This window comes from Guillardia theta (genome assembly GCF_000315625.1).
Source record: "Guillardia theta CCMP2712 unplaced genomic scaffold GUITHscaffold_98, whole genome shotgun sequence".
Lineage (NCBI taxonomy): Eukaryota > Cryptophyceae > Pyrenomonadales > Geminigeraceae > Guillardia > Guillardia theta.
In genome coordinates this window covers 71,153-97,459 of record NW_005434576.1, presented here as the reverse complement: position 1 = coordinate 97,459, position 26,307 = coordinate 71,153, and the positions used below count along the sequence as shown (strand labels likewise).

General features: G+C 51.7%; 8 protein-coding genes across 8 annotated transcripts; 3 read left to right on the top strand and 5 right to left on the bottom strand.

The window, feature by feature from the left end:
• Nucleotides 1-593: 593 nt before the first annotated feature.
• Nucleotides 594-2,470, bottom strand: GUITHDRAFT_155018 (hypothetical protein). Its single transcript, XM_005824127.1, has 3 exons — nucleotides 2,259-2,470; nucleotides 790-2,209; nucleotides 594-738 (listed from the first exon to the last, which is right to left on the bottom strand). The coding sequence occupies exons 1-2, from the start codon at nucleotides 2,376-2,378 to the stop codon at nucleotides 1,679-1,681; spliced, it is 651 nt and encodes a 216-aa protein (XP_005824184.1). The 5' UTR covers nucleotides 2,379-2,470; the 3' UTR covers nucleotides 594-738; nucleotides 790-1,678.
• A 2,329-nt stretch (nucleotides 2,471-4,799) lies between these two features.
• Nucleotides 4,800-5,896, bottom strand: GUITHDRAFT_155017 (hypothetical protein; the record flags this gene model as incomplete). Its single annotated transcript, XM_005824126.1, has 8 exons — nucleotides 5,777-5,896; nucleotides 5,667-5,721; nucleotides 5,532-5,617; nucleotides 5,363-5,466; nucleotides 5,231-5,315; nucleotides 5,061-5,161; nucleotides 4,962-5,014; nucleotides 4,800-4,911 (listed from the first exon to the last, which is right to left on the bottom strand). Coding segments are annotated over exons 1-6 (470 nt in total), but the record flags the coding sequence as incomplete, so codon positions are not given.
• A 1,192-nt stretch (nucleotides 5,897-7,088) lies between these two features.
• GUITHDRAFT_116616 (hypothetical protein) lies at nucleotides 7,089-9,088 on the top strand (the record flags this gene model as incomplete). The annotated part of the gene is made up of 2 exons (XM_005824125.1): nucleotides 7,089-8,561; nucleotides 8,603-9,088. 2 exons carry the CDS (start codon nucleotides 7,089-7,091, stop codon nucleotides 9,086-9,088), a joined length of 1,959 nt encoding a protein of 652 aa, XP_005824182.1.
• Nucleotides 9,089-9,839: 751 nt separating this feature from the next.
• On the top strand, nucleotides 9,840-11,870 carry GUITHDRAFT_116615 (hypothetical protein; the record flags this gene model as incomplete). The annotated part of the gene is made up of 15 exons (XM_005824124.1): nucleotides 9,840-9,902; nucleotides 9,944-10,040; nucleotides 10,090-10,148; nucleotides 10,199-10,229; nucleotides 10,281-10,336; nucleotides 10,404-10,445; nucleotides 10,502-10,570; nucleotides 10,637-10,810; nucleotides 10,859-10,945; nucleotides 10,997-11,035; nucleotides 11,082-11,179; nucleotides 11,231-11,284; nucleotides 11,338-11,390; nucleotides 11,655-11,692; nucleotides 11,742-11,870. The coding sequence occupies 15 exons, from the start codon at nucleotides 9,840-9,842 to the stop codon at nucleotides 11,868-11,870; spliced, it is 1,089 nt and encodes a 362-aa protein (XP_005824181.1).
• A 4,514-nt stretch (nucleotides 11,871-16,384) lies between these two features.
• On the bottom strand, nucleotides 16,385-18,023 carry GUITHDRAFT_158612 (hypothetical protein; the record flags this gene model as incomplete). Its single annotated transcript, XM_005824123.1, has 5 exons — nucleotides 16,385-16,392; nucleotides 16,865-16,979; nucleotides 17,192-17,290; nucleotides 17,504-17,584; nucleotides 17,637-18,023. The coding sequence occupies 5 exons, from the start codon at nucleotides 18,021-18,023 to the stop codon at nucleotides 16,385-16,387; spliced, it is 690 nt and encodes a 229-aa protein (XP_005824180.1).
• A 1,069-nt stretch (nucleotides 18,024-19,092) lies between these two features.
• On the top strand, nucleotides 19,093-20,536 carry GUITHDRAFT_155016 (hypothetical protein). Its single transcript, XM_005824122.1, has one exon. The coding sequence runs from the start codon at nucleotides 19,105-19,107 to the stop codon at nucleotides 20,512-20,514; it is 1,410 nt and encodes a 469-aa protein (XP_005824179.1). The 5' UTR covers nucleotides 19,093-19,104; the 3' UTR covers nucleotides 20,515-20,536.
• A 610-nt stretch (nucleotides 20,537-21,146) lies between these two features.
• On the bottom strand, nucleotides 21,147-21,590 carry GUITHDRAFT_58429 (hypothetical protein; the record flags this gene model as incomplete). Its single annotated transcript, XM_005824121.1, has 1 exon — nucleotides 21,147-21,590. A coding segment is annotated over one exon (444 nt), but the record flags the coding sequence as incomplete, so codon positions are not given.
• Nucleotides 21,591-22,499: 909 nt separating this feature from the next.
• GUITHDRAFT_78342 (hypothetical protein) lies at nucleotides 22,500-23,126 on the bottom strand (the record flags this gene model as incomplete). Its single annotated transcript, XM_005824120.1, has 1 exon — nucleotides 22,500-23,126. A coding segment is annotated over one exon (627 nt), but the record flags the coding sequence as incomplete, so codon positions are not given.
• Between the last annotated feature and the right edge of the window lie 3,181 nt (nucleotides 23,127-26,307).

Sequence of the window (26,307 nt, the reverse complement as noted above, 5' to 3'; positions counted from 1 at the left end):
GTAGGGTGGGTAGAAAAAGTCTCTAGCTGGGGTGGGGTGGAGGTTAGAGGGCGTGGAGCCGAGGAGCATGCAGCGAATGACAGAGAGCGGCAGCTGAACATGAGGGAACGCGCAGAGCAAATGATGATGCAGGAGAGATGCGATTTGCGATGAGCGAGACTTGAAATCCATGATTTAGTGAAACCAGGAAGAGATTCTGAAGATGCAAGTTTGTGATGCTGTTCTAACATTCCCTTCCTAGCTCTAAGGAGCCACAGACTTTTATCCGCCCTCATTAGGGCGTTCTCATCATCCTTGAATACCAGTTTATACATTAGAATGAGCTAAAGGAAACAGGAATTCTGTCCTTGATTTACGACGCATATCGCGTTGTTTCGTCTTCTCTCCCGCCTACCCTCCCTCTCTAGAAAAGGCAGCTTGCGGTCGATGTATTGCCGTTTTCTTTCGATTAGGACTTGAGAAGTGACATGAATCCACTAACTCAATTCCATGATTTCGATGGTTCGAATTGAGTCTCGTGGTATATTGGTTGTTTTCGTGTTTTGTTTCCTAGGCATGCGACTTAGTGGTCCGAGCTGACATCTTGCGTTTGCAGCCAAACTACTCCAACTCAACTTTGTCAGACGTGCTTACATAGATCTTGTCTATCATGGTGTTAGAAAATGATAATAATCACATTTGTAGTACTAAGAGTCGTATGACTGTTTTCAAGAAACTCTCTCCCTCTGGGCGCGTCAGGTGCTACAGTTGTGGTCAACCCTTTCAAGACACTGACCAGTTTTCTATTAGCGAGGTGCTGGCGTGCTCTTGCTCCACGTTGGTGGGTCGGCCACCGTCGTGGGTTTGACGTATGCTGTAAACTCTCCACCCTTGGTTTCAAGGAGGTCGGAGAGAATGGCAATGCCCCCCTGAGCGGACTAGAGATTGTGGATGTGCCCGAGGCCTTGATGGACTCGAGCTTCATCTCGTTCAAGGTTGAATCGGTGGAGAAGAAGTCGTCGCAAGATACAGTTTTGGCGAACTGGAGTGCTCACTACAGCTGTGAGAAATCCCAGTTTTACATTGCGGCACCCTCAACCATTTCAGCTTCGAGCAAGCAGTCGCTGGTCTCCCTTCTGGAGGTTGCAGAGTCTTTGGAATGTACCACAGTTTGGATGTACGTGGATCGTCAGCGACCGGACTTCATGCCTGTTGTTTCTACTTTTAAGTACCTCGGGTTTCAGCTTTCACAGAGTTCGGTCAAAGACAACAGGAGCAACAAGTCGTACGCCCTTCTGCGTTACGAACTGGACTAGGCACCTTCTTGGGATTCGTGGGGGCAGCAATTTGCTGCGAAGATGTCGACGGTGATGAGAATGACGGGTCAGAGTTCACTAGGCGTGGTTGGATCACTCTTGCCAGGCTTACAGTACCTACCTTAGGATAGCGAAGGAACTCTGCATAGACCCCGACTCAGTGGCAGGTCAGCGTTCGGATCTGAGTATCATCTTGTGAGCTGTTTTCACGACCGTGTCAATGAACAACAAGGACATGTTTGACCAAGGCTTGGCGGTTATGACTGCGAAGTTTTTGCATGAACCACACAGTGGCAGCCATCCTTTCGAGGGGTCTTGGTCACATGAGTTTTGTTGATCATTGTTGTGTAATAATACATATTTACAATACAGCAAGTCATTTGCTAGATCTTTCCTTGCTCGTCATCCCCATCTTCATCAGAGGTGTCGTCATCTCCGTCTATGAGGGAAGCTCCGAAGCCTTCAGTCAGGAACGACCTTGCCCACAGTGTGTCAGCATGTTGCCCACCCCGAGTCCTCTCGAAGATGGCAATGGCTTGACGGACTAAAATCTCGGCTTCTCGTCGGGCTCTTCCCATTTTCTCCTTCCCAAGTTCAACAGCAGCGAAGTTGAGCAACGCCTCAGCGTATAGAGGATGGTTGACACCTACAGCCTCTTTGCGGATTTCCATGGCAAGAGCTGCATGCTCCGATGCTGTCTGCATGTTCCCCATGGCGTAACACGTGGTGCTGATGTTGAGATTGGCTGTCGACACATGGAGGTGATTGGCTCCGAGCTTCCTCGTCCAGATCTCTGAAGCTCGCATGAAGTTTCTGATCGCTTCGTTGTGCTGACTCTCCCTCTTGAGATGAAGCCCCCAGTCGTTATGCAGCATCGCAAGCTTTGTGTCCGGTCCAGTCTTCTTGCACAGCCTGTTTCCTGCAAGACGGGTCAGTGTGTGTGATGCTACTTGTCCGAAGCATGTTACTTGTTTGCAAGGCTCGCTCGAAGTATTTCGATGCCTCGGGTGACTTCAGATTTGCCAGCACCTTAGCCACAGTCTCCAACGTCTGCGCGACTCGTTCGTCTTCGCTCTCATGCATTTCATTCCATGTGTCGTTGGCCTTGAGCAGGAACTCGAGGCTCACTTCCATGAATCCCAGCTCAGCCATGAAGGCCCCGTACTTGAGCTTGGCTTCGGCCATCACCTCAGGCTCGGGCTTAGGATCTTCCAGCTCGAAGGCGCTGCTGCTGGCCTTGCAGTACATTCCCAGGCTGAGGATGACGTTCTGCTGCTCTAGGAAGCGGACATACCTCCAGCAGTCAAGGCGGAAGTCTTGATCCCAGAGCTTGAGGAACATCCTGGTCTCCGAGATGCACTTGCAGAGCCTTTCGCTGTCTCCTGCTTGCATGAGCTGCCAGGGTAACTCTTCAATCCGCCTTGTCAGGCTGGAGTTCGATTCGTCCTCGAAGAAGTTGGCAAGGAACTGATGGGCCTCCATCTGCCCGTCGTGAGTCGGCATGTACCGCTGCTGTATCACCTGAGACATGGTCTGAGATTGGAAGTTGAACATCCCCGCATGGCCGATCATGAGCAAGGAACAGTCCCGCAGCAGCTTCGACAAGTGCACGTGGGTAGAATCCAACATCTTGACGATCTCCGTTCGCAACAACCCGTACCGGCTTGCCCAGATACAAGTGAGCGCATCTCTGACAAGGGAAGTACTCGCTCCTTTCCCGGTGTAGTTGCTCTCCCATCTGTAAAGAACCTTTTCTATCATCATGGGCAGGTGGTCTGCTTCAAGGAAGTACTGCACAGGCTCCATGGTGGCTACGCCATCAAGCACCCCGATCGAGTGGATCTCCCCGAGTACATTACAGAGGAACTGAGGGTTTCCAGTCTTGTCGGATCCAACGAGCCTCGAGATTCCTTTCCTGGCGAACTCAGTCTTGTTCTCTCTTGCCAGATAGCCTTCAATCAGCGTCTGCTTCTGCTTCTCATCCAGCGGCTTCAGGGTGAGGGCTCCACATCCCCGCTGAGCCAAGCTTGTCAAGGTAGACCCCGCTCCTGTCGACAGCAGCATGCGGACCCCTGCGAGGCAAGGCGAGGTGACTTGAAGCATGACTAGAGGAAGCAAAGGAGCCATGCTCACCCTGCGGAAGATTCTTGGGCACAAACCAGACGGGATCTTCGTTCATGGAGAGGTTTTGACAAGCGTCCACTCCATCGAGGAACAAGAAAAGTTTCAAACCAGTTGAGCTGACGGCCTCCAGCCACTGGGAAAGACGTCAGGTCTCGATCTCAGTGGGTCTTGTTGCACCTGATTGAACTCTTTGATCAGCTCGTCAGGCCTCTGCGAGATCTCCAGCTGGATGCCAGTCTCGCTCTTCAGCTTCTTGCAGACGTTGTAAATCCATGTGGAAGGATCTTTAGCGTCGTTGCTGCACCTGTCAACCAGGCATGAGGCGCCTGCCACAGGAGGGCCACGTCCTACCCTGTGAAGTGATAGATATGCGTCGTGTCAGGAGGAGGGAACCGTTTCATGAGCGCCTTGATGTTGGCGTGCATCATGGCGGTCCTGCCGGAACCTGCCTCCCCGATGATAACAAGAGGCTGCGCCGCATCCCCCACGAAGTATCGTCTGATCCTGTCCATCATGCTGTTCACTTCCTCTGGCAGCAGGAGGCCTCGACCTCCTTGTCCTATCCATGCGTGAGTCTCCATGAACGACTCGTTGACGGTGACGTCGCGGTCAAATCGTGTGAACGACTCAGGGAAGGATTTGTCGATGATGGTTTTGATGTCTTCATACAGCAGGTTGGAGAGGACCTGTGGGTCAGCATATGCTTCTTCTCGGACGATTCCTGTTTCTTTCAACTTCTCCTTCAGAGTTGTAAGCTTGCTCGCACTTCTCCCACTCTCAGCTTCGAAGTGCTGGATCATCGTCTCAGGCAAGCCATTGATAAAGGTTGGATCTCGGAAGTAAGCAAGAGTTCGACAAGGCTGGAAGTAAGTCGGAAGAGAGTTGTCGCTTCCGCAGTAGAATGCTGCATACATGGTCGCCAGGTGCATCGTGCTGCCATAGCTGCTGGATTGAGCTCGATACCTCTGCAGCCATTGACGGGAAGCTGATTCCTTCGCTCCGACCTCCTCGCCGATTTCTTGACCATATCGCTCGCCGAGCATGATGACAACGATGTCAGAGTCTTCGATCTCCTTGAGGTACAATGAGCCCACATGGAAGCTGCCAAAGGCAAGTCAGAGGAACGTTGAGAAAGCAATCACAGCTGACTTTTGTGTCAGAGTGGACACGTTTTGCTTGTGCACTCCCTCCCACAGATCGACCAGTTCAAGCGCTATGTTCCTCGCTTCGCAGACTCCAGCAAGATTAGCGTAGACTTCCTTGCGAATGAGGTCTCGTTCCATGAAGAAGTCTTCAAATGTAGATATGACACAAACCTTCAACCTGCAATCAAAGTTGAGACACGCTCATCCCCACTCTTCGAGAACCTTCCAGCCATCTTGGGCTTGACCATGGCAAGATTGTCGACATCAACTTTCTCGACGACCTTTTTGTAAGTTGAAACATCTTTGCTTTCTTCCTTGATTGAGGATGAAGTGTCCTTTCCTTTTGCCTGAAATGGAATGGGTGATTACAACTCACTTTCTCATTAGCAGAACAAGACCTCTTCTGACGAAGCCTTCTTCTGCATCAGCTTGCTTGACAAATCTTTGTATCTTGCAATAAAAGAGTTACAAGCGCATCATTCATGGGATAGCATACAAGTCGGAGGACTCCTTTGCAGCTCTCAACAATCCTTCGATTTCATCCTTCTCCTCCTGGATAGACTTCATCTTGTTCTCTACTTGTTCTTTCTCCGAGATCTGATTGGCAGAAATCGTTATGGTTTGTGAGGGTCAGGAAGATTCACATGTTGAGCTGCTATGACCTACCGCTTCTGTGAGCATTTTACCGACGCGCTCGATCTCAGTACGAGAGTGTCCGTGCTCTTCCTTTTCAATGTTGAGCTCTCCTTTCCTGCACTCGCTCATCACAAGAGCATCATCGACATCACGAGCTCGCACGTGTCCCGCAGCTCCGCCTCAAGACGGAAGAACTGCGCCCGCATCGCCTCCATCTCCTTCTTCAACTCTGAGATGCTCTTCTCCGCTGACTTCTGATCCTCCATCTGCCAACTCTCTCAGCACAGCCGGCTCCAGCTGCATGCCAGCTCCCATCGCTCTCAGGGCCTACCGAGTTCTGCGTCTCATTGGCCAAGTTTTCCTTCTCTCTCTCCAGGTTCCTGTTGAGCTCCCCGAGCTGCTCGATGTCGGAGTTCTCTGCCCACGGATGTCAAGCTCACAGTCCTGTTGGAGGAGGCATCCGTACTCTCATTCAGCTGCTGCTCCAGCTCTTGCTTCTCTTGCTCTAAGCGCTGCACCTCCTATTCCATAGCAGCGTCAGAGTTCATGATCCCATGCGATGATCGATGATCTGACCTGCTCGAGCTTCGAGGATCGCTCGAACGATTCCTTGATGGCAACGCTAGAAGCATGGCCTTTGCTTGCCCCCCCTCCCATCTCTCCTTCCTTTTCAATCTCTTGGCACCAGGAGCATCTGAGAATGGGTCAGTGATGCGCTCAGCAGTCCATGACATCCAATGCACTTTCAAAGAACAAGCTGAAAGCTTTTGTTTGAGAACTTCCAAACAAGCAAGAAAGGCCTCACAGAACAAACAAGACAAGATTGCTTGTCTTGTTTCATTCTTCTCACTTGTCTATCTGGAAGAAAGCGTTCAAAGCCTCACCCCCATCGTCACTGTCGCGAGCAAGTGCTTTCCAACGAATTTCGAGTATTGACCCTACCCTCCCTCTACCCTCTCTGCATTGGTGGACCCCTCTTATAAACTTTTCAGACCCTCTCTTATATCACCTGGGGTCATGGACCCCTACCCCCTTCACGAGCAACTGCCGGCCGAACCGAGACCGGTGACCTGGGTGCCCGACTAAGATCCTGTTACTGACCTGCTAATCGAGTGAAGCGAGCTTGTCGACGTACAACTCAGTTGCCTCATGATGCCGGGCAGCCTATCGCTTGCAATCTTGTTCGGAAGCAGTTTCTAAGCCTTGAAGGCGGCATCGGATTCTCTGGCCTTCTGGGCTTCTTTCCATGGCGATGATGATTTCGTGCAGAACCACACAGCAGGGGGGCAATCGGTGGCATTGCCACCCTGCCAGTATCAGCCTGGCATCTTCAGGAGCTATAACTTTAGAATATGCAAAGATCGGACAAGTTTTTTATATATATATATGACTTGCTGGTTGTTTTTCGATATCGAAATCAGTACAAAAACTTGCCTCTGAAATGTGAAGCTTCAGTGTCAGTCGATCAGGCTTTAAAGACCGCAGGCCCGGGGCTTCATTGTGAATTTAATCCCGCGGCACAGGCCATACGGCGAGAACTTAGAAAGACAGCGAGAACCAACCCGAGCCCTCATCCTGCCGATTGCTGTATCCCAAACTTAACTGATTCCTGCCAGGTACACTAACTTAAGTTGCGGCAGTGCCAAAGTTCACTGGCCGGGCCCGGGCCGCCGGGCCCGGCGGCAGGCTTCCGAACTCTGATCACGGCAATCGGCAGCACAGCCTCTGTGTAAAGGAATGTAACGGATATAACGGGTATGCTTTCAAGCAACATGGAGGTGGAGGCTGCCTGGGGTGGAGGCTGCCTGGGGTGTTGAGTTGGGATGAGGACGAGGAGGACGAGCACGCGCCACGGAACGCGGGAGTGAGCGCGAGACAGGAACACAGGATGGTCTCTTCCTTTGCCGTGAAATCTGCAAAGGTCAGCCTTGCTACTTTGTGTCTGGTGGCACATTTTGCGCGCACAAACTCGTTCATCCCTTTGTTCCCTTCACCTCCCAATGTCTGCTTTCGGAAGTTGACCAGCTCAGTACCTCGCCATCTAAGTGTCCCCATTGCACCCACGGCAGTGGTGACAGCAGGTCAACCTAGAGGAAGACAAGTGAACTTCACGTTCAGCTATGAATCAGAAGGCCTACAGGGCTCAACGTCAGGTTCTTGGAGTCCTCTGCGGAACCCCAAGGCAGCTGTCCGGGCCTTGTTGGACTCTCAGAAAGCCAGCCTATCGAGAATCAACGAACTCATAATGGAAGTGCATGAGCAGAGGACTTTGAAGAGGAAAGAGAAGGTCGGCAAGCTCACGGCCGAGAGATTTCACAACATGTCGCAACAGATTTTGAATGCAGAGAGCTCGAGACAGCACGAGCTGCGACAATGGTATGTCCATCTTGTCCAACTCTCTGCTCTGCTTGCCAGACAGGGGCTACAGCACAGCGTGTGGCTGAAAATGGACAAGTCTTTGCGCCCCTCGCTCACTGGCCAAAGTCATGAAAACATCTCGATGATAAACGATTGGGTGGTGAATTTGAAAGGGCAGATCCTGGGCAACATGGACAGAGAGCGGGATATTCTTTTGCCTCTCCTGGCCATCTCGTGCGTGAAGCATTACTTCACTACTACTGACATGTACGTTGAGGAAACGTACTTTCAGGTTCTGATCCATTGGCTGAGCCATAGCGTTCTCAAGAGCCTCAAGACGGAGTCGGACCAGAAGCCGAGTGTGCGGGAGTGTGTTATGTTCTTCTCCTTTGTGAACAACCGCTTGAAGGAAGACCTGGAGGAGTTCAGAGAGCAGCTGAACAACAACGCAAGCGAGGACGTTTCCACTACATCAACGTTGTTCTCGAGGCTTCACTTCAAGGTCGGCCTCCTGCTCGAAGCAAAGAGATGTATCTACCTCTCAAGCGCGTGTAACTTTCAGCAGCAGCTGCACAGTAGGCTCCCGCTGATCGAGCAGCTGGACCATGTTCTCCTCGCAATGGACTCGTTACAAACCATTCTGAAGGACTGTGGTGATGAATCCGAGACTTTGCGGGCGGCATTAAAGACCAAGTACAAGAAAATCTTAGAGCTGGTGAAGGAGCATGTCGAATTTGAAGCAAAAAGGCTCATTCCAGCCTTGAAATATTCTGCGACTGTGCAGAAAATCAAAGACTTGTCTCGATCTCACATGAGCTCAAGTGTAATAGAGCAGGAAGCCAGGAATCTTGCTCGCCGACTTGTCGCAATGCCCATGGACAAATCATGTTGCGTAACAGACCAAGACGTGGCCAGCCGGCTAGAAGAGATTCGATTGGAAAGTGAATCAGAGGTTGAGTTGAAAAAGCGACCCCGCGATCACCTTCACGACATCATCGAAGGGGTCGGCATTATGCCAGGAAAGGAAGTCGAAACAAGCTACAGAGGTTCTACACGCTCAAGCAGATCGCCTCATCGCGGGGAGGCTCATGCTTGTCTGAGCAGTACGTCAAGATGAAGGACAAGATGATGTGGAAATGCTCCGACGGCCATGTATGGAACGCAACAGCTGAGACGATCTTCCGAGGATTCTGGTGCCCTGAATGTCGCAAGGAAAATTTGAGGCTGACGATACACGACATGCATGAGACGGCAGCGCTGCATGGAGGCCGATGCTTGTCACAGGAGTACAAAGGTTCCAACACCAAGCTCTTGTGGGAGTGCAGACTCGGACATCAGTTTTTGATGGCTCCCAACAACATCCGGAGAAAGAGAGGAACCTCGCGCATGCCGTCATGGTGCCCTCAATGCTCAAAACTTCCTCCCTGCCAGAAATGCGTTTTTGTCAAGGACTGTGACAGTGCCGAGCTCCCCCTGGCGGGTCACATGAAGCACGACCAGCCGGCAAGCAACCATGATGGTTCAGTGTGAGCTGTTAGCCTAGTAAAGTAGTAGTCGGACACCCGGTGACTAAGATGATCTGAGTTGAAGTGTGCCCGGCACCCTCACTGTAGGCTGAGACGCCTTAGCACCGCCAGGGAAGTTTGATTGGGAGCCTATTAGGCCCTGAGGAGCTTCGAGTCTACTAGTACGGTAGGCCGCCGGGCTGATGAGTCACTGAGACGGGTGACGCGCCGGCTGAGTGAGTCACGGCGGCCCCGGGCCGCTCAGTACCCCTTTCGGCTGAGGCGGACTTGTTTGTATCGGAAGGTCGTTACTTCAATTTGCCCGTGCGCCGGGAGGCCATGGAAGGAGGGAGAGGAGGAAGGGAAGCGGGAAGAAGGGCAGGGAGGCAGGGAGATCCCGGGAGATTGAAAGAGGAACGGAGAAAGAGATTCTAGGGGCAGAGACCCAGGGTGTGGAAGTCTCGGTGATCCTCTCTTGAAGCCGCATCCTTTGCGATTCGTTCCTCAGAACACTGAGTCTCGTTTCTGTTCTGCAGACTGACGAAATCTGGCCGAAAATGAAGAGGTCCGCTTGATGACCCACACAGAGATCTTGTCTTCCCATAAGAAATTCAGCCACTTTGTTGCCTCTGCCCTTGCAATCGAGAAGTCTGACGATTCTGAACAGTCCTTTGCTCCTCCTCGGAATCTTTTTCTTCTTGGTGGAATCGGAATGTGTCCTCCTTCTTGATGTCCGCTAAACTTCACTTTTCCCTCTCATTTCGGCTTATATCCGAATGTCACAGAACTGGAAACCTGCTAATCTGCCTTTGGCTGGCAACTTCCAGCGCCGAGCTGAGGTGACGAAGGAAGCAGCAGTAAGATGCTGATGTTGTTCAAGCTTGGACCATGGAGCCCAAAGTCGCCGAGCCCAGCAAGGAGCCCGATCCTTTGCTCGCTCCTCGGACCGGGAACTTTCATCTCTGGATTGCATGCAGGTCATTTGGCATCTCAGTCGTCCCTGGACATCTCAACATGTGTTTCCAGCCAACAAGGCACTGATCTGCTGGTGTTCGAACCCCTACATGCGCGACACAGTTGTTAAGGTGGAATGATAGTGTCTTGCTAGAAGAAAGATCTCATTCTCTGTTGCAAGGTGGCGGATGTCGGCTTCTTAGGCCTGTTAGGTGCACTAACCTTTTCTCCTGTGCTGCTCGTTTCGCCCATTCGCGTGCCAGGGTCCTTGTCGCTGGCTGCAGCCTGGAATCCCAAGAGTACCTTGATGAACATCCAGGTGACGTCATCAAGAGACAATCTCGCTAGCGGTGTTGTCACGATGTGATTTTGGTTGTGATCTCCAGCCTCTGATCCTGCAAACCGGATTCTCGCATCTTGTTCTCGAGGTGATGGCCCGGGTTCAGTGTTTTGTTTGCATCGCTGAAGTCTCTGTCCGACGAAGATGCTCTTCAATGGAATTGCCATCCCTGCCATGTGTGCGTCTGCAGTCCTTGAAAATTCGGATGACAAGGTTTGTGTTTGCGCGATGGGGGAGGGGAGGGAAGGATGCGAGGTTGTGATGTTCCTTTGTTCGCAGATTGTCCGGACAAAACGGCAAGAGATTATGGAGAAAGCAGCTGCAAGGAATGTCGCTCAAGACAGAGTGAGCATGACGGTGGTGAGTGACGTCGAGCCTGACACGGGAAGCCAGACGGGCCTCAGGAAGGACATTTGGCTGCATCACTTCCTGGCGGTCGCAGCCTTCATAGTGGTGACAGGAGGCTGTCGAGAGTAGAGCAGGCTTGATCTTTGACGTCAGGTGTTGACCAAAGGAGAGTTCACTGAAGAAGCTACCATGCTCACTTCTGTCGAATGCACTTGCGCGCTGCCCGTAGCGTTCGGTCAGGTGCGGATCCTTAGCTGCCCACCAGCCAGGCGGTCTGAGCCTTGTTTCCAGGCAGCGAAGGCGAAGCAACTGAAGGGCTCGAGAAGCATTGTGCTCCTCCTCTCGTCGACGATTCCTCCTTTGATTGTCTTGCCAGGTGCTTGCGGTCCTCATGTGCTCAGGATTTATTCTCCGCGTCCTCCTCTCCGCCAAGCTGACTCTGCCTCGCGTGCTCGAGTTGATCTCAGTACTCACGTCAGCCTTTCCTCTACTCTTCCTCCTGTCCCTAACAGAGTGAACCGACAGAGGAGCTGCGAACCCGGAGCTCAGGACAGTGTCAGGGCGAGTGTTGGAGGGAAGGTGACCCAGCCATTCACTCAGCGTCTCTCTGCTTACTTCATTTGCTCGCTCAGCATCATGGAGCCTCATCGTGTCATGCTTGTCTTGTGCTCGTTTGGACTAACAGGTCGCCATCTGCTTCTGTCTTTGTGCCCTTATTTTGCTCAGGTCTCAACTTCCTCTGGCTCTGGAAGATTGTCCACGGCGCGTGGAAGGCATGTTCCCCCCACCACCCCTCCCTCTCTTCCCTCCCTCCCTCCCATCCATCCTTACCTCCCTCCCTCCCATCCTTACCTCCCTCCCTCCCTCCCTCCCATCCTTACCTCCCTCCCTCCCTCCCATCCTTACCTCCCTCCCTCCCTCCCTCCCTCATCGCTGACGAGTTCTGCAGGTCATCACCAAAGGCAGAGGGCCGAACAACAAGAACAAGTACGCTTGTTGAACTGCTCTGCAGCAAGTTTGATTTAGTCTGCGGCAGGAGCGAAGGAGGGGGCCAGAAGGACGCTGGTCTCCAGCCGCAGGCGTCGTGATGCGTTCAGTGTGCGAGGAGGGTCAGAAGAATGTGCTGGGCAAGTGGGAGGAGGACAAGGACGCTGAGCTAGTCTGAGTCTGCCGCTCCTCCCCTCTCCTCTCTTTATTCTTTTCATGTATCATAGAAGCTTAGCAAGTAGACCCGCCTTCGTCTCCAGGGTTCCTCAGAGGGGGTAGGGGTCCACATGTCCCCAGAACTTGGTGGGTCATGTACTGGGATTTAGAGGGTGGGGTACTGAAAACCCAGCGGGGGTAGAGTTCGCGTGGTACAAATTTTTGAAGGGAACCGGTAGCAATGGCGGGAGGGGGGGAAGAGGAGGAGGGATGGGGCGGGAGGGAAGGAGGGACAGGAGAGGACAGAGGGAACGAGCTGTCGTATACGGGAGACCTAGGATACATGACTCGACGAGCAGCCGCCCTCGCTGAGGAGAAGAACGCGCTGATAGCTCAACTAAGAGGAAGGACGAGCGATTCGATGCGCAAGGGAGAAGGAGCAGTGGTGGGGATGGGGGCAGGAGGAGGAGGAGGCGGGAGGTTTGCCAGTGCTGCTGGAGCATCAGAGTTTGAGAGCAACGGAACCTCTGTGAACCTTTGGGAGATGAGATCAAGAGACCCTCAGCCCAGTGGTGTCTCTCTGAACAAGATGGGAAACACGAGCCTGACGGTGACTGGTCGGTCGGTGGAGGGTCGAGGGTTGACTTCCTTGCAGAGCTCTCTCATATACGAAGCTCATGAAGTTGAAATCGATTCTCTGAGAAGAAAGCTCGCGGCTTCGGAGAGCCACACGGCGGTACGACAGTCTCTCCTCAATACCCCTCTAGTTGGCCTGACGTGTGTTGCCATGCGTCAGGTGCTGCTTAGTGAGATGGCAACGATGAGGAAGAGAATTGTTGAGCTTGAGTTGAAGACAAAGCAGACAGACGAGATCATATCGAGAAACTTGATGCTGCAGGAGAAGTTGGAGGCGATGAACGACGAGTGGAAGCAGAACCAGGAGAAGCTGAGACAAACTGAGTTGATGTCGCATGAGAGGGACAGTGAAGCGAAGAGGAAGGTCTCCTCTCTCTCCGAGGATCTGAAGTGCAAAGAAAATCAGATCCAACATCTGCATGAGCAACTCAGGCAACATGACCCGGCCATCCTCCAACTCACGTCGAGTGTCTCCCGGTTGGAGCAGCAGTGCATGCACGTCTTTGAGCTAACGAGTTCGTTCTACAACGCTTCCAAAGCAAACATGTCGAAACTAGAAGGCTTCCAGCTGAAGCAAAGATCTCTGCTAGAACTGAACCAGAAGATGTCCATGGAAAGGAATCAGATACTGAAAGGTTTGCACAACCTGGAACAAGAGAACTCAACATTGTCGCACAATCTCGCTGTCCTGAAGATGCAAAACAAGAAGACTTCGCAAGAGCTCGAGTTTCAAAAGAAAATACTGCAAGATGTGGAAATGATCAAGACGGAGATCGAGACATCGTACCGAGAAATCTTGTGGAATGCGCAGGCACAAGGCAACATCAGACATGCTTCTCAGGATGGAAGTATTCTCGATGAAGTCGATGAAGCAGCGATGAAAGATTCTTTGAATGCCTCGCTGACTTCCTCTGGGTTTGGTGAATCCCTTCCCAACGAAAGTTTCGAGTCCAAGTCATCTTTCAATCCTTTCACTTCCGATGGCGCGATAAGTCCTGGTGCTGTCGCAAACCCTCACAGGATTGTCGTCTCTCTTAAGCAAGTCGTCAAACAATTTCTCAAAGCCGCTCAAGTGCGAGAGGTCAATTGCAAGAAGAACTTCTACAGTTTGCAGGAAACCAGGATGAAGGCCGATGAGCTTGCGATGAAGCTTCAAGCAGCTCAATCTTCGAATGGTATCGTTTGATGCTTTTCTACTTTGACGGTGAATTCGTCAATTCATTCAAACTCACCCTCTTTTTAATGACAGATCAGTTGTGTTCTACTTTGTCTCAAGTCGAGCCCATCGTCCGCAGGCTCAACCAGGAGATGTTTTCCGTCCAATCAGATTTCAAAGAATCTCTACATGTCATCATGAACATGCCTGATTTGCTTCGTAAGAAAGAACATCACCTTACATCTTTGGAGACCATGTACGATTACAACCTTTTCCTTCTCTTCTTTTGCCCACATTGTAACACGCATGATTTCTAGACTGGCTTCCGAGGAGGATGAGATAAACAAGAACTTTGTGTCTCTGAACACAATTCTTGCTTCTCTTGACGAGGCAAGGGAAGTGTACTTGACTACGATCCTCAGAAACCAGTTTCTTGAGCTGCAGTCAGAGCATTTGCATGCTTCTTTGGACTTGGAGTCAAACTTTGCGGCTAGATGTTCCGATGAGTTGGCCGACCTGCAGAGAGAGAACGACTACCTGATAGAGCAGCAGAGCAAGTTGTGCGAGGAGATGGAGCAAGTGAAAGCTGCTCTACAGGAGTCAAACTGTGCTAATGAGGACCTCATCTCCTTCAACAATGTCTTACAAAACGAGAAGTTCACAACGCTTGAAACTCTGGCTTCACTGATTGGCAGCGTGGACAGCGTAACCAGGTTTGAAGACGTCAGGGATGACTTGGAACGAGTAGTGAACGAAAAGAATCAGTTGCAGCTAAATCTGAAATACCTCCAACAACAGAATGAAAGGCTGGTTCTTGAGATGGATACACAGGCCCAGGAGATTGAGAAGTACAAGTTGAAAGCAGTGCGACTAGACAAGGCTGTGTCGGAAAAGCTTGTGCTCCAACAAGAAATAGAAGACTATAAAGATCAGATTGAAGAGATGAAATGCCAGATTGATCAGCATGCAAAACTTCTGCAAGAAAAATACAATCTGAAGCACGAGCTTTCGGACCTACAGGTCGAAAACCAAAGTCTGAAAGATCAAGTCCAGAAGTGGACGAGAGCGATGGACGAGAGGGATTTGAACCAGACCGACTTGTTTCAAAGATTCAAACGCCTGGAGGAAGAGAACAAGAACCTCCGAGGCGATCACGTGGGTCGAGAAGACCAGGTGAGAGCCCTTGAAGAGAGTCTTAGGAACAGCAACAGAGAAGTCGGCATCCTTCGAGGAGAGGTGTGTAGGAGTTCTGCAACCTGGCTCCAATCTCTGACACTTTTTGTAAGCTTGCTGATAGCCTGTCGGATATGGAGATGTACAAACGAAATTTGGAAGAATCCCTGCAAGAAGTGATTCTGCTGAGGCAGAAGGTAGTGAGTTGTTCTAGTCCCGAATGGTTTCCTGACGACAGCTGTGATTTCAGTGTGTTCAGCTTCAGTCTGAGAAGCAGAAAATACATAAAGAGCTGATTGAAGTTAGCGAAGAGCTGTCGACGATCTGGAATGAGGTTTCCTCCCGGACACGTTGCATGACATGTCTGAGAGCCGAACAGGTCCTGGAGTCAGAGAAGCTGAGCAAGGAGTACATTGAAAGTCACGAATACCTGAAGAGCCAGCTGCTGGAGAGAGAGCTAGAGTCCAACAGGCTGGTGAAGGAGAAGCTGAGGTTGGAAGCCGAGCTGGCGGACGCTCAACGCGAGAATGTGGTGCTGTGGAGAGAAGTAATGGAGCACGGTTACAGCAGAGGAGCAGGTTTGACTTGGGACTTGGCAGGTCTCGGACAAGGAAGACTCGAAACGCTGGCCCGAGGTCAGTCAGTCTCCTCTGATGCCGCTGCCTGAGGCTGACTGCCCGCCCAGCTGATCCACAACTACCTGGAGGGTCACGAGGAGGGGCAGGCGAATCGAAGGCTGGAGGACCCGCGCGTGTCGGACGCGTTGAGGGCGATCAACGAGGAGCTGATCGGCATGTGCCAGGAGGTGAGGGAGGAGGAGGAGGTTGTGTGAAAGCGGTGAAGGAGGAACAAGGTGAACTCGTTCATTTGGAAGCAAAGTGCCGCCGAGGATGAGTTCGATCACTTCCGAGCACAGCTAGAGCAGGCGAACAGCAAACTCTTGGACGAGAGGTTCGAGCTGCAGGAGGTGACGACCTCTGCTGGAAGTTCTCCCTTCTGACTGCGATGCCTCGACAGCTGTTGGACAAACCTCAGAGACCAGTAGGTCAAGAGCAAGTGCCGAGCCAACCACTGACGGGCATCCATCACGACCTGCTGGCAAACTGGTTCGATGACGAGCACGGCATCCTAGGGGCTGAGCTGAGATCGTTGGAAGAGTCTTTGGCGCAGAAGGATGCGGAGCACAACCAGCTGAGACAGGAGCACGACAAGTTGAAGAAGGAGTACGAGAGAGAGAAGAGCACGAGGGAGGACCTGGTGGAGATGATCTCCAAGCTTAAACGTGTGGACCCCCATGGCAGCTTTATCCCCGATGCTCACGTGCTGCTCGAGGCGCTGGAAAGGAACAGGCAGCTCGAAGCACAGATGGTGGACTTGCAGAGAACAAACCATGCTCTCTCCCAACAGGTCAGGACGTTGGAGAAGACAGAGTTGGGGCAATCCCACTTGATAGCTTCGAGAGAATCTGAAATCGAAGAGATGAACTTGATTTTCAAACAGTCAAAGGAACGCGTAGAAGATCTACAGCGTAAAGTGTCGTTCTACCAGGAGGAGATCAAGAAACAAGAATCTCATTTTGCTGCGAAGATCCACGAGAAAGAAAAGCAAATCATAGAGTTCCTGAGAGGTGTGGAGGAGAAGACTGTCAGAAAGGATGAGGTGAGTTTTGGTTCCTGTGCAGCGTTACCCTGCTAAAATCCTGCTAGGAACTGAGCGAGACACGCATGAAGTTGTCGCAAACTGAAGCTCTCTTGTCAAAACTAGTCCATGAAGTATCTTCAGCATCATCTCATCACAAACTGTAATCAAAATCTAAATAAATGTCCATTCGCGCTATCTCCTCCCGCTCTGACTTGCAGGCTTGAGAACGAGCAGTCGATCTCAAGAGAGCCTTGTCATCTCTCGCCCGCCTACTTCCATGTTTGCTCGAGGTTGTCCAGACGGGTTCCCGCCTGAGATCTCAGGTCAACATTGACACGTCAGTGCGTCAGATGTTGAGATTCACCTCGGAAGAAAACGACTTGCCGAAAACTTTCTCCTGCGAAACAGACGGATCAGACGCAAGACATGGAGGACGTTGGCGACCTCAAGTCGTGACAATCTATCATTGATGTTGCCAAGCGATCGCTCGACGTACTTGCTGATCACGTCGACTTCCAAGTTGACCTGCTGAACATTTCAACATGGCGGCTAGATCAAGAGAGAGGGACAGGCGAGGTACAGGGAAAGACAAGGGTAGATGGCAGAAACGAGACGAGGAGATTCGTAGAGAAGGAAGAAGCAGAGGGAACAAATGAAGAAAGATGTATAGAGGATGAGAGATCAAACGGCTGATGGAGGACGAGAAAGAGGAGGAGGAGGGAGTGGCGAACTGTAACCTTGTCACCGATGGGCTTCTTCGGGATGATGACATGCTGCTGTGTGTAGTCGATCAACATGAAAGTGAACCAGCCGTTAGCAACGTCCGTCTCGCACACCTGCATACCATTGTCATCATCATTGTCACCAATATGTATACATTATCTACATGCGACATCACTATCCTTATCACCACCACCCCCATCCTCAACTTCTCCTCATTGTAATCTCCATCATCTCAATCGCCTCCATCTTGTTATGTCCTTCTCCTTGCTTCCTCCTGTTCTCCTTACACATCGAGCACACAGACTAGCTTCGATAAGAAGGAATACCGTCAGAGAAGTCCCATCGATGGCAATGAACCCCTTAGGAACAATGTACTGCATTAACTCCCGCGGCGCCTTAACTTTGATCTGATCGCACTAGTCACAGGAGGGAAGAAGGAAGAGTAGCAGAGCAACTTACAAACAGAGATTCTTTGTCTTGCCATTTCTCTATGATCTCTCCCACATTGTCCACATGCCCCTGAACCATATGACCACTGTTCCTCCCGTCCATGGCCGCTGCCCTCTCAAGGTTGACGGGACTTCCCTGGCCCAGGAGGCCGAGGTTGGTCTTCCTGATGGTCTCAGGAGCAACACCAACTGTGAAGGACTCTGAGTCGAACTCAGTGACTGTCAGGCAGACGCCATTCACAGCGATCGAACAGCCTTCGTAGCAACCTTCAAGCACCTTCCCCCCTCCAACTCTCAGCGTCATACCTCCGTCTGATCCCTCCCACTCTCCCCATCCCTTGAAGCCATTCTTGACTTCTTTGATGGCTCCCATCTCCTCCACTATCCCTGTGAACATCGCACTCAGCCCTCGGATCCCTCCTCTGCCTTGCAGAGTCTTCCTCCTACTGCTCAATGCATGCGTCCGGCTTGAACGCTGGATCAACGGCGGCGTCGGGCACAAGAGGCTGGAGGAGGCTGAGGACGATCCTCGCACGCTACCGACTTGAAAGAAGCTCGTTGGATTGAAGCCGCTCGCCATCCCGACCATCCCGACCGCTGCTATCAGCCACCTAGCAAGCAGCATTCTGTGGGCTTCTTTGTCGGCCCCCGGCTCCTCATCCCCACTATGACCCCAGCCGGCGGCCCGGCCGCCGGCGCCAAGCACTGAGGGCCCGGCGCCGTAGCCGCGGGCTGTTGCCAAGTTGAGTTGGATTGGTTTATAACTCTACTACTACTTCTACTACTTTTTATTTTATTCCCCCAGTAGCCCTCGTACCGTCATGTACGCTGATCCGACATTTGGCACCGACCCCACCCTTCACAAGAAAGACTTGAACAATGTTGTACCCCCCTATTTGGAAGTGAACTTGCTCCACTACTGCTACCCGAAGAAATCTTCGATGAGCTTACTAGTGAAATAGCTATAACATGTATACTTTTGATCTTGACTGAATTTTTTATGTACCCCCACCACCCATCTGGCCTTCATTGATTTTTCCCACCCGTTGCTAATGACCCCACCATACCCTGATCCCGGTGCACATGATTCATCCCCACATGATTCAACTCTGGTACCCCTTCAATTTGAGCCATGGATACCCACCCACCCCTTCTATAATTTTGAGTTCGTTACACGTCCAGAACCCTCCAATTTTGAATTTAATCCAACGGTACTTCAAGATTTTGAGTCCAGTGTAAAATCTGATGGGGTGGGTGGTGGCCCTTACCCATCCAGGCCCCTATTTTATAACACTTCTTTTTGACTTTGGCTTCTTTTAATAACTTATATAAATAAATAGAGGGTACGTTCGGGGATTAAAAACCTTATAGAATCATGAAAAATAGAAATATATAAAAAACTATATTAAAACCTTTTGCGCACTATAAAACCCTTGTAAAAGCTTCGCTCCCCCCCCCCCCGACAGCTTCATTGTGCCATGGGCTTGGCAGCACCCATCCTGTTGCCCCTTGCACTGGCTCTTGCTGCGTCTTCCTCTCCCTCCCTCCCTCCCCCCTTCCCTTCTCTCTCTCCTGCTCCCTCCTCTGACCTCATGTCCTCTGCTCCGGTGAGGAGCCAGATCAATCGTCTCTTCGTCTCCCAGCTACGCTTTATACAGAACCAACCTTGTACCATGGCGCCGATGAACTCACTTTCTTCTATTGTACATAGCCCTGCTTTGAACTTCATCCCATCCTTCTCTTGTTCAAAGTTACAGAAGTCCTCCTACCTGAGCTCAGGACTTTCCCCGCCCTTCCGGAGCATGCACTCGCACACCCGCTATCTGCCGACGTCCACCAAGATTTGTATTTGCGGGCGCACACTGAGGATAGCGAAGATCGAGCCGTTCAGCTCATGTTTTGGCGTTCAGCTTCAGCCATGTCAAGCAAGTCCTTGCGTGCAGTTCAAGATGACGAGGAGGACTTCTCTGGCCCGTCTCAAGGCTGCGTTAGAGGGCAACCCGCCTTCGTCGGCTGTGGTGGAGGAGCAGGTCGCACATGGGTTCAACCTCAACAGCTCTGCAACCCTGCTCGGTGGGACGGGGTCGGAAACTGTTGGAATAGGATTGGAGGACTCGCTCAATGGTGGTACTGGCGGTCGCAGCCGTGGCGGCGGGGGCGGAGGGGGCGGCGGCGATGGAGGAGGGAAGGAAGGAGGAGATCGTCAGTTTGATGGGAGTTTTGACAGCTTCGAGGCAGCAGCTGTTGTGCTGAAGAGGATGAAGAAAGAGAACTTCAACGAGTGGTTCAACAGGATGCTCAGGGACTATCCGATCAGGACCAAGAGCATAGTCACCGGCATCGCCTACGGCCTTGCGGACATTGCTGCCCAGCTGTACGAGCTCTTCCTTCAGCTCGTAGACGGCAGCGAGGGAGAGGGCAAAGTCCTGCTGCAGGAGTCAGCAAAGAGATGCATCGGTCTCGTCCTCGTCGGGATCCTCTGGGTGGGCCCCTGCCTCTCAGTATGGTTCAACGTGCTGGAGAAAGTCTTCCCCGGCAAGAGCCTTGGGGTGACGATGAAGAGGGCAGTGGCAGACCAGATCTTCGGAGCCCCCTTCTTCATCATGTCCATCTTCGCTCTCACTTCCTTCTGGGAGGGTCAGAGCATGCAGCAGGTGCAGGAGAAGCTGCAGGAGCGGCTGGTGAGCACATTCATAGTGGGCGTGTGGGTATGGTTCCCTTTCCAGGTCGTCAACCAGGGGATGGTTCCCCTGCAGTATCGTGTTGTGGCGCAAAACGTTGTTAACTTCTTCTGGGATGCTTTTCTCTCCATCACCAATCATGCTCCCAGCAACAGGGAAGGAGGGGAGGAGGGGGAGGCAGCAGCAAGGAGGATCGTGAGAGCGTGAATGAAAGAGTAATTGGTTGCGGCTTAGATACTTCCCAGGCTACCTGTATCTCCCTCTCCCCCCTCTCTGCTCTCTTGCCTTGCTCGCTGCCTTTGCCCTTCCATCCCTCCCTCCCTCCCTCCCTCCCTCCCCTCCCCAACCACCAACCTCCCCCCCGGTCCTCTTCTTGACCTGTTCTCCCCTCAGTCTCCCCTTCTCTCCATACCATCTCCCTCCTACCCTCTCCCTCGCCTCCTTCCAGGTGGTTCATAATAAAGGATTTGAATTTCATTGCTTGATATCCTCCTCCTTCATCCATTCTCACAAGGCACCAACACGAAGCTGCTCCGCATTTGCTGCTCTAGACTCTTTGTCCTCGCGATCTTCACGGTGCCATCCTTTAGACTTGCCGGGCATCCAAGGCAAACGTCGCTTCCTGCCTCGTGCGAGCAGACGCAGTGCCATCCCGGCAGCTCTTCCTCCTCCATCTTACTATCTGCCAAGCTGCTCTTCCTCCTGCTCTTCAACAGGATGGTACTACCCTTCATCCTCTCAAGCAGATCCTTCTCGATCAGCGAGCTTCTTCGGCGCGTTGCCTCGGTCTTGGCCTTGTTCTCGCCAATATCATGCAGGTGTCCGAGGCCTTGGATGAACTTGTCGCTTACATGCACAGTGTTGACCCCCGCGGTCTGCTCCAGGTTGTCGACCTCCTGCATCGTCTGCCCAACCACGTGGAACCTCGACTGCCTCCTCCCAAGCACCCCCGACGCCACGATCCCCACAGAGATGCCTATCCTACACTGCAGCGTTGGACCTCCTTGCAGAGAGTGAGCTGAGACAGCATCAAGCATCATGTGCGAGAGCGAGAGCATGGACTGGCACGCCTTCCTAGTCATGGGCTGCGCGAACCAGTCGGACTCACAGGGAAGCCAACCGGCGACGATGTAGGCGTCTCCGATGGTGTCAATCTTGAACAGCGAGAGCTTGATCACCGCCTTGTCGAACTCGGAGAAGAGCTTATGGATCATGCTAGCCACCTCCAGCGCGTCCACCTTCTGCGAAAGAGCTGTAAAGTTGCAGATGTCCAGCTGAAGCACCACAGCTCGCTTCATGACGCAGGGCATCTTCACGTTGCCATTCACCATCTGGTTCGCTATGTTGACTGGGATCAGATCGCTCAGGATTGCCTTCATGCGGACAAGCTCCTGGTGGACTGTCTTGTAGAACTTACTCCTCTCGTCACTCCCGTTGTCCAAATCCTTCGACTTCCACAGAGTGAGGACGAAGGTCCCAAACAGCGCCGTCCACGCCGTGTATCTCCAGTACGACTGAATATCGGAAAGCTGGATCACAACAGAGAGCATCATCATCAACGCCATCAGGACGAGCACAAATTTTGCAGGGATCCGAAGGTAAACGGAGTTGATAGCAAAGAAGCTGAGGGAAAAGACGGCGGCGCCAACGTCTTGCTTCCCTCCCAAGTAACCAGAGGTGAAGAGAGTGAAGACGATCGTGAATGCAATCATGCAGAGCTCGAGGACCTTCGAGTGAGCTTGCTGGTTCTTCCAGAACAATGAGCGGAAGAACATGTAGTAGAGCGCGACAAACAAGGAGTGCAGGGCGATGGAGGAGAAACGAGCAATCTCGACCAACGGCTTCTCGTCGGCGTAAATGTTCTCGCTGGGCCTTGAGAGCGTCATGAGATGAGTCACAAGCAGCGCCTTGTGCAGCAGGAGCCCGATCGAGAGGCAGAGTGCATGATCTTCAGTCTGATGCAGGTTGAGCTTGAAGACGGAGAGCGGGTCTGCTAGAACCTCCCATACGCACTCCACCTTCTGCTGGGATTCAACTGGCGAGCTCAAGGGGCTGCGGCTCTGAGTCTGCCCATGGTCGACAAGTTTCCACTGCATGAGGCTGGAGAGGTTCTCTTCATCGTACGGGCAAGTGTCGGACGACGAGCAAGAGTCGAACGACTCGATTTCTTGCTGACTGCACGACGCCGACCAGTCTATGTGCGCGAGGGAGAAAACTTTCATGAGCCCCTTTCCCTTCACCTTAATCTTCCCCAGGTCGTTCACCTGCACCTTCTTCGTCCCCGTCTTCTTGATCGAGTCAGCAAACGTCTCTGTACAGAGGATCTGGTTGAAGGAGGCGTACTTACACATCCTTGCCGCCGTGTTGGTCGTGTCACCATACACGCAGTAGAAGGTCCGGATCATTCCTATCACAGCGCCTGCTGCTGGCCCGCTGTGCAGCCCGACCTTGAGCCCGACCTGCTGCCCGTCGATGACGTGCTTGGAGGCAATCTGCATCAGCCGGATGGCAAGCATCACCATGGACTCGTAGTAGCAGTCTGGATACAGCCTAGACTGCTCTTCCTCGTCGAACGGCGATGCAGCCCTCGGGCACGTGATGATGTACCAATCTCCCACATGCTGATACTTGTGCATGCCAAAGTCCTCCACTGCATCGTCGAACTTCTCGAAGAGCTGGTCGAGGAGCTCGAAGGTCTCTGATGAGGACCTGGACCTGAACAGCTCCTTGGGCTCCAGGGAGCAGAACATGACGGTGCACCTTGATATGGGAGCGCCAAGGAAATCCTCCGAGTTCTCTCGGTCGCGCAACTTGGTCATGACATTCGACGGGATCAATGAGCTGACGACCTGATGCGATTTCGAGGCCAACCTGAACGTTTTCTGCACCTCCTCAAAACTATCCCGTTCCACCAACAAATGAGAGATGCACTTGTGGGCCGAAAGTATGCTGACCAGCACTTGTAGAAACAGCGAGATGAACACCATCCATGATGGTACTTCTGGTAACACCAGCCTGGTGCTAATCAATGACGTCAAGATGACAGCTAGGAAGTAGAGGAACTGGGTAGGGATCAACGTAAGTAATCGTAGCATGACTTTGTCTCCCAGAGTCCTGCAACGCCTCTACTCTTTTGTTCCAGCAACTTTGAAGGTTCGACAATACGAATTGTTGTTAGATAAACGTTTTCCCGAACTTTTCTTGCGGTGAGAATGGACGCAAACAGGAAGAATCCTCCGGGGTAGAAACAACCCTCGTGAAGTTTGCTGGGATTTCAAGCCCTGAAGGAGATATCTGGAGCGAACTACAATGTACAGAACCAGTTAAAGTGGAGAGAAAGAAGAGAGGAGGAAAGGGAGAAGACAAACAAGGGGGAGGGAACGAGTCATTGGACGCTCCAATGCCGCAGACAACATGCGGCTCTGTCCATTTTGAGTTTGCTGTGGACCATCGGGGTGGGTGGGTGCAATGTGAAGGCGACGGTGTAAATTTCGACCTGGGGGTAGGGTACAAAAAATACATGCGGGCACGGGTATCTTTTAAGTAAAATGACCGGTACTTAGGAATTGAAAAAGACCGGTAGTAGGGGAATCGTTCAAGAGGGTGGGGTGTAATCAATATGCCCGGTGATACTGAGGAGGGTGGGTAGGGTCCGTGATGGCTCCGTGTCCTCCTCGTAATTCTGAGAGGAGGGAGGGGGTGGTAAATCAAACGTTGTGCTTTCTGGGGTAAGAACAGGTCGTGAAGGGGGTGGTGACCAGTGAGGTATTAATAGTACCGGTCCATTTAAGCCTTGCAAGAGGCAAGTTCATGGTCCTCGTGAACCAGTCGCTAGTGTGGCATAGATAGGAGGAGGGGGGTACTTGTGCTCATGACATGGGGTGGCTGTTCCATTATAAAAGCAATGATCAACCCCAAAACGTTCCTTTTCGATAATTCAATCGCGGCCCTTTGTCAGCAGGCAGAACAGATAGGTGGTGCCTGTACTGATAAGGACCCTCTCTCACCCCAGGTTTTTATTGAATTACAACCCCTGCCTTTTCCCAATTTGAGTAGTTTCAAGGCTGGGTGGGGTGCCATACAATGGTTTTAAATAAAAGTCTTGTAGCTGGTACCTTTTGAACTGGTGACATGAGCCGGATGAGATCCTAATACAAGAGAGCTCGCCTCAGAGCAGTTGGGGTAGTAAAATATCAGTCATTCATTTTACCAGTAAAATCACCCTATCAAACATGTTGATTGCTCGTGAGAACATGATCCAGGGAGAGGTTGGCTCCTTGTGCATGCATGAGTCAACCAAGTTCGGGCAATGTGCGAATGTATCATCATGCTTGACAGGAAGCTGGATAGTGAATGATGCGGATGCAACGAAGCTCAAGCTGTCGGCAGTCTCCTCAGTGAATATCACAAGGCCTTGGATGAGTTCGCAAGGTCCTTTGTCAAGAGGCACTACGCGCGAATGGTTGAGTGGAGCAGACGACGGTCCGAAAGATACTCTCAAGGTTAGAGACAGGTTTCAGACGGGTTAGGCGAGATTACAAGAGGACATAAATCTGAAGAACAACTTTCAAGACGATCTGCATAATCCAGGGGAGGAAACAAGGTAAATTGGGTCATCCTAACAAGCTTAAAGAATTCATAGGGAAGGGCTGCAGGATATCTGCAATGGGACTACTTTCCCGTGGCGATTGGATCACGGGGATGAAACATGACGGGAAGACGATGGTTGTGGCAACGAAGTCATCGACCGTCAGCCTTAAATGAAGCCAACCATCGTCACAATGGCGACCCGCTCTTCGATCTCCTGCGTCCTTATCCTTGTTCTGCCGGTCCTATTGAACATGTCGCAACTTGGTGTGTAGCCCAGCAATTGGTAGTCCCTAGGCATCAGTGCAGCTGGAAGGCGATTCGAAGACTTTGGCAACAGGTCGAACCACTCAGAGCAAGAGCAGTCTGCCTTGGAGCTTTTCTTCCAACCCCCGTCCCTTCCCCAAAGTGAGGGAGAGAAGAGCACGCGATAAAGAAAAGAGTGATGATACATGCTGCTGAGAAGAGATTAGGGGTAGACGCCTGTAGATAATTCAAAAGGGGATAAAACAATGTGAATTGTTCTGACACAGTGGGCAAAGAGATTTATGAAGTAAATAGAACATCTCGAGCCACATGGCCTGAAAGTTGAAAGCTGCTGTAAATTATCTCCATCCCCTCCATGCGCATCTCGAGTTGAGGTTGAAGAGCTAGACGAGGTAAACTAGGATTTGGTTGCTGTTGGCTAATTTAATCTCTGAGAATGAATCATGGTCTACCATGGTAAATGGTTTGAGGAATGCATTTATGTTCAAGAACTGTCAACATAGGTCGTTCACAGCAAATCTGATACTTGAAAGGCATTCAATCATACTTTCGTCCTCATCGTCTTTGTGTTCCTCCTCTCATTCGTTGGTAACAGCAAGATTGCTTATATATGCTACTATCTGTGATGCTTCGGATAGCAAACAAATTTCAGAACGCCACAAAGAAGTTGTTCTCAAATGTTTCAGTACAATCCCCTTCATCTCACAACAGAACTTATCTCAGATCTTGACTTCAGAGTCACTGCTGCTGCCTTGAGATTTCTGCCTTGGTCGCAGTTTCATTCTCCTTCCCCTCCTTGTTCGTTACAAGCAAGTGAGGCACATTAGTGTTGTCAACAAAGGAAGGTGAGGGGTAAGAGATATCGTAGCTAAAGCAGCAGGACCAGGAGGAGACAGAAATGCTGTGGACGTCTGGAGCAGGAGACGCGGATAGTCGGAAGTATCGCGATCACAGGAGGAGGGGAGGGGATTAGAGTCAACTGCACTAGAGGAGCAGAGCTTGAATGAACGTCATCTGCGTGGAGGAGAGCGACAGGTCGGCTGCGACGTCTCGTCTGTGTTTTACGTTCACCTGCTGCATTCATTAGGTCCGGTCAATGGGAGCTCCGATGCACATGAAATGAGGCAGTGCAGGGAGGTTGGGAAG

Coding starts and splice junctions, on each gene's coding strand:
- GUITHDRAFT_155016 (XM_005824122.1), top strand. CDS start 19,105: ATGGGCTTGGCAGCACCCATCCTGTTGCCCCTTGCACTGGCTCTTGCT.
- GUITHDRAFT_155018 (XM_005824127.1), bottom strand. CDS start 2,378: ATGCATGAGAGCGAAGACGAACGAGTCGCGCAGACGTTGGAGACTGTG. Junction 2,210..2,258: donor GAGCCTTGCAAACAAGTAAC/ATGCTTCGGACA, acceptor CTTGCAGGAAAC/AGGCTGTGCAAGAAGACTGG.